Source organism: Triticum aestivum, chromosome 2D, assembly GCF_018294505.1.
Source record: "Triticum aestivum cultivar Chinese Spring chromosome 2D, IWGSC CS RefSeq v2.1, whole genome shotgun sequence".
Lineage (NCBI taxonomy): Eukaryota > Viridiplantae > Streptophyta > Magnoliopsida > Poales > Poaceae > Triticum > Triticum aestivum.
The window spans coordinates 309,066,634-309,075,391 of NC_057799.1; the positions used below are offsets into that span (position 1 = coordinate 309,066,634).

General features: G+C 43.8%; 1 protein-coding gene across 1 annotated transcript; it reads left to right on the forward strand.

Moving 5' to 3' along the window:
* The first annotated feature begins 3,809 nt into the window (after positions 1–3,809).
* Positions 3,810–7,726, forward strand: LOC123052877 (DEAD-box ATP-dependent RNA helicase 53). The gene is made up of 7 exons (XM_044476234.1): positions 3,810–4,244; positions 5,327–5,454; positions 5,546–5,954; positions 6,169–6,267; positions 6,356–6,580; positions 6,712–6,873; positions 6,949–7,726. Exons 1-7 carry the CDS (start codon positions 3,903–3,905, stop codon positions 7,441–7,443), a joined length of 1,860 nt encoding a protein of 619 aa, XP_044332169.1. The 5' UTR covers positions 3,810–3,902; the 3' UTR covers positions 7,444–7,726.
* The last annotated feature ends 1,032 nt before the right edge of the window (positions 7,727–8,758 follow it).

The following is an 8,758-nucleotide window of genomic DNA, read 5'->3' on the forward strand; positions in this document are numbered from 1 at the left end:
TAAGGCTATCTTGCTGAGCTTCGAGCTCATGTCCGGACTCAAAATTAACTTCTAAAAGTGCGAAGTAGTGGCCATGGGGATGGACACATCCGAGGGGCAAGCAGTGGCGGATCTACTCAACTGTAAGCTAGGTAAACTCCCATTTACTTACCTCGGCCTACCGATTGCTGCGAGGGTGTGTACCGTCCAGGACTGGGAACCCCTTTTACTACAGTGGCGGGCGGGGTTAGCCCTTGGACAGGCAGGTTTGTGTCATCTGGGGCTCGACTCATCCTAACTAACTCCGGTCTCTCCTCGCTTCCCATGTTCACTATGGGCCTCTTCCTATTGGTCGACGGTGTACACACCAAGTTGGACATGTCGCGGTCTCGGTTCTTTTGGGAAGGAGCTGGACCCAAGCGCAAGTACCATATGGTGAAGTGGGCGGCAGTTTGTCGTCCCAAGTCCGAGGGGGGCCTCGAGATCACAAACTCCAAGTTGATGAACTTGGCACTCATGTGCAAGTGGATATGGAAATTGTCTCAAGGGGAGACGGGGTTATGGGCAAATTTGCTTCGGGCAAAGTACTTCCCGACTGGAAAAAATTTCGAGGCTACGGGAAGGGGCTCACCTTTCTGGAATGCCATTCAATCGATGAAACCAGTCTTTGCCATGGGGGCAAAGTTTGTGGTCAATGATGGGCGTTCGACTCACTTCTGGCTAGACCTTTGGGTAGGTAATCAGCCACGTTGGTCCGAGTTCAGGGACCTTTACACAAATAGCGTTGGAGCCCAGACTTACGGTGGCCCAAGCGCTCGGTGTTTCTCCTCTGGCGATCCTCGTCTGTTGCGAGCTCTCTGCCGCGGAGACCACGAGCTGGGGCCATTTGTTATCTCTCATCGGTGTTGTCACGCTATCCCAGGGGCCGGATATTGTGTCTTGGCGTCTCAACGCCTCGGGCAAGTTCTCGGTTAACTCGCTATACCAAGCACTCACCCGTGGACCCACTCAACAGCTGGCTTCCGGCCTATGGAAGGCCCGGATTCCCCTAAAGATCAAGGTCTTCCTTTGGCAACTTTGCCGCGATCGCCTCCCTTCCTTCAACGTGGCCAAACGCAATGGGCCGGGCACCGGACCGTGTGCGGTTTGTGGCGAGCCGGAAAGCGCTAATCATGTCTTCTTCAAGTGCCATTTGGCACGATTCGCTTGGAGTGCAGTTCACGAAGGGCTGGAAGGGATTGGGATCCTAGGTCCAGCGGCGAGCTAGTGTCGTGCTTATCCTCCGCTAACGGTAGCATTCGTCGAGTGATGTGGAAATGCGTCGGGGCATTGCTATGGGCGTTGCCCTACATCCGTAACAAGTTAACGATTGAGGGATCCTTCCCGTCGCATCCTGCTGATGTGATCTTCAAATGTGTGATTTTCTTGAAACAGTGGGCCCCGTTGGGAAGGTGTCAGGACGCTGATCTTCTGCAGCTGGCTATACCTCATCTTCGACAAGTCTACGCAATGGTTAGAACACCAGTGCCAGCCTCCTAGGGAGTGGAGGCCCCTTTTGGTTTGTGGATTCATGAGCCTGCGTGCTCTTAGTAGGCCTTTTGGGGCGTGTAATGCTTGATCTATGTCGGCCGAATGCCCTTTTGAGGGTGCAAACTGTATAAGACTCTGTGGTGTGTACATTGCCTAATTTGGGCTTTATTAATTTAAAGCCGGATGCCTTTGGCATCTTCGTTCTAAATAAAAAATTTGCTTCTCACTTCCAAGCTCCAAGGGGTGGCTAGTTTAGACATTTCACATTTTTTTTAAGCATACAGACCCACTAATTTCTAATATCAAGTACTCTAGATGGTGCGGCATGGAATTTTGCAGCCCTCCTCCCTCGAATTTTCTCATCCATCATAAATCGTGTCGTCCTCCTCCTCGCTCGCGCCCCGCATCGCCGTCCTTTTCTCCTCCGTCCACGTCTCGTTGTCGTCTCCCCACGCCACGCCTCGCTGTGTCCTCGTCCCTTCTCCACTTCACATCCCTATTGTTTCGCATGTTCTTGATCAAGCTATAGGTTCACTTATCAGGAGATTTGAGAAATATCAGGGGTATGAAAAAACTTTTGGTTGCTTATTTACATTCATATTTCAGTGATCTTTGGATGATAAGAGTTTAATGGTTGCTTGTCTTAATCTTGAGGATGCACTTAAGAGTGGAGACCTGGATAAAATCGATTTGTATTGAGAGTTACTCCCTCCGGTCCTTTTTACTTCGCGTATTAGATTTTTGTCAAGTCAAACTTTGCAAAGTTTGACAAAATTTATATTAAAAAGTATCAAGATCTACAATACCAAATGTAAGTACTATGAAACTACATTTCATAATGAATCTAACTAATTGATTTGGCATTGTGAATATTGATACTTTTTCCTACAAGTTTGGTTAAAGTAGAGACGCTTTGACTTCAAACAAAACTTATATGCAGACTAAAAAGGACCGGAGGGAGTACTTTTCATCTAGGAATCACATAAGAAATTTATGGGCCCTATTGATATTCTTGAGTTTTTTATGAAGCGCCCCTTCTATCCTAATGCTATTATAGCATACATGATTTTGTTAACCTTTTTTTGTGACGGTTACCTATGTGGAAAAGAGCTTTTATAATCTCATGTTGTTAAAATCCTACTTGCATTCTACTATGACACAAGGAAAACTCGATGGTTTGACGACAATAGCACTTGAGAATGAGAAGATTAATATGAAGATATAATTGAAGATTTCAAATTTCAAGGAACACAAGACAAACACTTTTCAGTAGAGCATGAGGTCACTTTACTGATTTTAGTCTTTTGAATTGATACTTGAGATATTTCTAAACATTGTACGAAATAAAATAAATATAAATAATATAATTTAGTGAGATTATGGTTGAGTTATATTATACTATGATTTTGTTTCAAATTTTACGGCCCCATTTTGCTTTTTGTACGGGGTTTCGAATTCCTAGAGACAATGTTATCTCTCATGATGTCGTAGTCTTCTTTATTCAACAAAACTTTGCTACCATCTTCTCGATGTGCCACACCAACATTTTCTACGTGATTATTTCAACATTTAATTTAATCTGGGAAAATACATCGTATCGTCCGGTGGTAGTTAGCCTCATGTCTCATATACTATGTGGTACAATGGTAGTATATATACTACTTTATCATCCTAAATATGTTCATATACTATGTTTAAGATTTTTAAAGTGAGCTATATGAAAACATTGCATGTGAGTGCACAATTTTTTAGTATATTTTAAAAATATATTCCTATTTGTAGTATAAAAAATACTATAAAATAGTAATTCAAAACTACGACCCTTATTTGGATCGAAGGGAGTTCATACTACCTAAAAAGTGATATATCTACTATCAAATATTCTTAGATACAACATACTAGCCGTAGATACTTTCCGGTTTGACAACATGCAACACAAGAAACTCATGAATGTAACATTTTCCCTTAATCTAAATAATTTTTTTTAGGGAGACTCAAGTTCTACTCCCTCCGTTCCTAAATATAAGTCTTTTTTAGAGATTTTATAATATAGACTACATACGGATATATATATATAGACATATTTTAGAGTGTAGATTCACTCATTTTGCTCCGTATGTAATATCTCTTATAAAAGACATATTTTTTTGAGAATCCTTTAAAGACTTATACTATTTAGGAACGGACTTCCGAAAAAGATATTGACCACATCCTGGGCCAGTAGCCAGTGGATAGCGTGCTGATCTTACAGCCCAGTCCAATTCACGGCCTAGACCAGGAAAAAAAAGAGAGAAGATACCGTCGTCGTCCTCCGTCCCTCGCAAAAAAGTGTTCCGAGGTCTCGGCTCGACCTTCCAACACCAGCACGAGGACGTCTCATCTCAACCGTCGCCATGAACTCGCTGCTCCGCCGCGCGCTCTCTGCATCCTCTTCGCCGGCGCGTCCGCAGAGAGCGCTCCTCTCGGCGCTTCTCTCTCCTCCGCCGGCCGGCTGTCCCCAGCCATGTCGGCCCCCCGCGCCGCAGCCGCTGGAGCCACCGAGGCAGCGAGCGTTCCACGCCTCTCCGGGACTCCTGGGGTTCAGGTCCACTACCCCCGCTCCGTGGCCCGGGACGGTCTCGGAGGCCGGCGCGGCAGCGGGGGATGACGGGCTGGAGGTCGCGAGGCTGGGGATCTCGCCGCGGATCGTGGAGAGACTCGCCGCGCGGGGCATCACCAGGCTCTTCCCCATCCAGGTAGCGCCTTTTGCACATTATAATTCGAAGCTTCAGTCCCAGTGTTTTGCTTAATTGTCTGTTCTGCAGCTCGTGCAATCATTGTAGATACGAGTCATGATACTCCCAGTTGTTCGTGTTATTTTTCAGTTGAATTCCATTTAGCAAGCTGGTTCGCCATTTGTATGATGTGCGCTGGTTTACTTTGCGTCGTACTCAATTATTTGCAAACATGGACACAAGAGGAGGTTTAGCTTCACGTCGGCAACAAATCCGCTGAAATGTTGCTTCGGACTGACGGGTTAAAATTTGTTGAACAGTGCTGCTGTGATAATTTAGCAAGTGGTCTATTGATTCCAACCATGTTGTTTCTCTTAGACATGTAGCTTCACAATATTGACAAATAAGAAAGGAAATCACAAATCACTGAATTTTGCAAGTACCCGTGGAATGTGATCAGAACTATTTGGTGCATAGCTAATGCAGCAGCAAGTGCTAGATACATCCATTTTGGGGACAAGCTTTTTCGGACGGAGGGAGTACTAAGTTCCTCTAGTTTTACCCCCCCCCCCCCCCCCCCCCCCCCCGCCCCCCGCCCCCCAAAAAAAACCCATATGATTATATGAAAGAGGAAAAAGTTGCTTCAAAGAAGGAAAATAAAACTCCATACCGAATTTGATACGACTAATATGACCATGTAGAGCAAGCTCGCTAGTTTGCCTTGCTGTATCCATCGGCAATGTGGCCTTGTATTGCATCTGCTGGTTGACCAGTTACTGCGGCAAACGGTACAGGATCAACCTTGTTATTTCTCAGAAGAACAAATGTGCCATCTTTACAAGGAAAATTAATGTTATTTCCTGTGAACAAATGAACAATAAATCTGAAAGATCTCTCATGACATATTGACATCACTAGGTAATGTGCAAGATTAGGATTTCGATGAGCTTCATGTGTATACCTATTTATCTGTGTCATGTCAATTGGCAAGATGCTATTTTCTGCAAATTTGTTAAATTTGCGATATGATTTACATTGTTTTGCTATGCTAGCCTAGTTCTTCTGTTGCTACAGTGATGGTTTTACCCTGTGCTTCTGTGCAGAGAGCTGTTCTTGAACCAGCAATGCAAGGTAAAGACATGATTGGCCGTGCTCAAACTGGAACTGGAAAAACCTTGGCTTTTGGCATTCCTATCATGGACAGGATTCTTCGTCACAATGAGAAGAATGGGTAAGGTTCTCTTTCTACTTTAGAACTGTTCTTATCTAGCTACTGCACATATATGATTTATGGTAACAATTGTATAGTCTGCTGCATGCAGAAGTGGTAGAAATCCTTTAGCCATCATCTTGGCACCTACTCGAGAACTCGCTCGACAAGTTGAGAAGGAATTTAAAGAATCTGCTCCATTAGACACTCTTTGTGTCTATGGAGGTGTTCCCATCAGTCAGCAAATGAGAACTCTTAATTATGGTGTTGACGTTGTGGTTGGAACTCCAGGGCGTGTTATTGATCTTTTGAGAAGAGGTGTTCTAAACTTATCAGAAATCCAATTTGTGGTTCTGGATGAAGCTGATCAGATGCTGGCTGTGGGTTTTGATGAAGCTGTTGAGGTGATCATGGAGAAGCTGCCACAAAACCGACAAAGTATGCTGTTCTCTGCAACAATGCCTAGTTGGATCAGAAAACTTACAAACCAGTACTTAAAAGATCCAGTCATAATTGACCTTGTGAGTGACTTTTTGTCTTATTTGCCATAAGACCTTTAATCTTTGTGCTGGGAATTATCCTACATTTTGCATGAATCCCTTGCTACTTTATATATTATGCACATCAGTACATGTGTATATTAGTATATTTTGTTCTTCATTTGCTTTTCTTTGTCAGTTTAGCATCTGGGTTAGAATTTTAGGGGAATTATTTGGCAATTATGTTTTTTCTCAGGTTGGTGACTCAGAACAGAAATTACCTGAAGGAATCTCTCTTTATTCAATTGTATCTGAGAACTATGGGAAGTCCTCGATTCTTGGTCCATTGATTAAAGTGAGCATTCTCCTGACTGTATGTGTGTTTTATGGTTGGCATTGTCAGCAACTCTACGTAATACTGCTTCCTTTTCACTTTTCTGTAGGAGCATGCTGATGGTGGGAAGTGCATTATATTTACTCAAACTAAACGAGAAGCAGATAGATTGGCATATGCCATGGGCAGGAGTTATGCATGTCAGGCGCTGCATGGAGATATCTCACAAAATCAGAGAGAAAGGACACTCTCAGGATTTCGAGATGGCCGCTTTAACATCCTTGTAGCAACTGATGTTGCAGCCCGTGGATTAGACATACCCAATGTTGATCTAGTAAGTGGCCTGAGATATTTCCTATGGATATGAACAGCACAAGAACCTCTTCGGCACCCAAAAATATGATTGCTCTGGGCGTTTGATGTGCATGTTAGCATAACTTGGAATATCATGTTGCTATCTTTCAGGTGGTACACTACGAAATCCCAAACTCGTCAGAGTTATTTGTTCACAGATCTGGACGAACTGCACGAGCAGGGAAGAAAGGCATTGCCATTCTAATGCACACATATGAACAAAGTAGAACTGTAAAGGTCATCGAGCAGGATATAGGATGCAGGTTCACAGAGGTAAACCATGGTTTCATGTTAGTACTGATGTGAAAAATTATAACTCATTGGCTGATTTCTTTTTGCGATGTGTAGCTTCCCAAGGTTGCAGCTACAGATGAAGCTGCAGACCTGTTTAATGTTATGAGAGACACTCGCTCTAGATCAGTTGGAACCAGAAGAAGTGGTGGTTCCTCTTTCAGCCACGACGGTGGCTTTGGCGAACGCCACTCCCGTGGCTTTGGTGATTTTGACAGCTTTGGCGGTACCCCTAATCGTGCTGGGTGGTCCAGGGATGCGGGTTCAAGATACCGTGGCGGGTTCAGGGATTCTCGACGACCTTCTCAACCTTCCAATGGCTTTGGCAGGTCCAGCGGGTTTGGAGATTCTCGGCGAGGTCCTCAACCTTCTGATGGTTTTGGCAGGTCTAGCTTCAATCGCCCGGGTGGATTTGGCGAATTTGAAGAAGGCAACAGCAGAAGTGGTCGGTTCCCCAGGAGATCCGATGATTCAGACCCTTCACGGTATGGCAGAAGCTCCAATGGTTTTGGCACCTCTGATTTGGGCAGACCAGGCAGCATCAAGGATTAACCATCGGATCAGAGGATTTAACTGTGTACAGCTCCGATGAGCCTTTCGACCACTCGTGTTTTTCTTGCATGAATGAGTTCACCAATCTCTGTGTAGTTCATTTTGTATCTTGGGTTGTTTGAGAAGATGTATGCTCTGTGAATATTTGTGATGTTTTTAGGACAGAATAATTGCGATGCATGCGCCTGGTGCTCGTTGTATTTCATGGGGAAAAAACTCATCTTGTGCCCCTCATGAAAGTTTGGGCTGGGCGCCATTTCCCTGAAATGTTTGGTCAGGCTCAGGCAGGTTTCTCTAAGTTGGTTTATACTCCCTCCGTATCAAAATATAAGACGCTTTTTGACATTATGGTAGTGTCAAAAAGCATCTTATATTTCGATATAGAGAGAGTATTTGAGTTTGCTGCACATTCTTTGTAGGAAACACTGTCATCTTATCTGATCTTTGCTGTTTGTACAGCTTGATTTGAGGGGCAGGAGAATCCAAATTTGTTTGGCCATATGTTTCTTTATCTTTACTCCCTCGGTTCACAAATATAAAATGTTCTAACACTTATCTTGATTGGATGTATATGGATATGTTTTACCGTGTTTGTTCACTTATTTCAATCTGTATATAGTCCATATTAACATATCCAAAACTCTGAGGGAGTATCTTTTTTCTACATTGGAACTGTTTGGGCAGAGGAGAAATTTCCATTGGGATATGATTTCATTTCAAAAAGAGTTTGATCCAGTTTACAAGGAAAATCTGATCGAAAATCTTAAGTGCTGAGGTACAATACATCTTGCCGAGAACAAGAAGATAGAAAACACAGAACACCACGTGCATTGTTACAACACAACACAAAGATCAACATCCTAATCATCCAGAGTTGAATTTAGGTGGGTGGAGGATGCAACGCAAGTTTTTTTTAGGAGAAATGCCAAATTTATATTAATAATATCAAAAAAATTACAGCAAATGTAGCATCTCTCTGGAGAAATGCAAAGAGATAGGACACCAAGAGAAAGTACATAAAGTACTCCCAACAAAGAAAATTTGCAGAAAACCCCTTCTTCATCCCTGCAATCACCAACACATTGACTGAAAAACTTCAACCACCGCTGTCGACGAAGTGTCGAGAGAAGAAACGATCTCCACTAAGGCAAAATCCAAGAGAATGCCATATCAGCAAAGCTGCGTTGTGAGCCTCTGAACAGGCGCCACCCGCGAACGATGCTACACCCGTTGTGGGTTGTCAGCCGAAGCAAATGTCCACCCCTCTTGGATCGCGACCCTGAAGGTCTCGAACGGTGACGCCACCGAGAGGCTC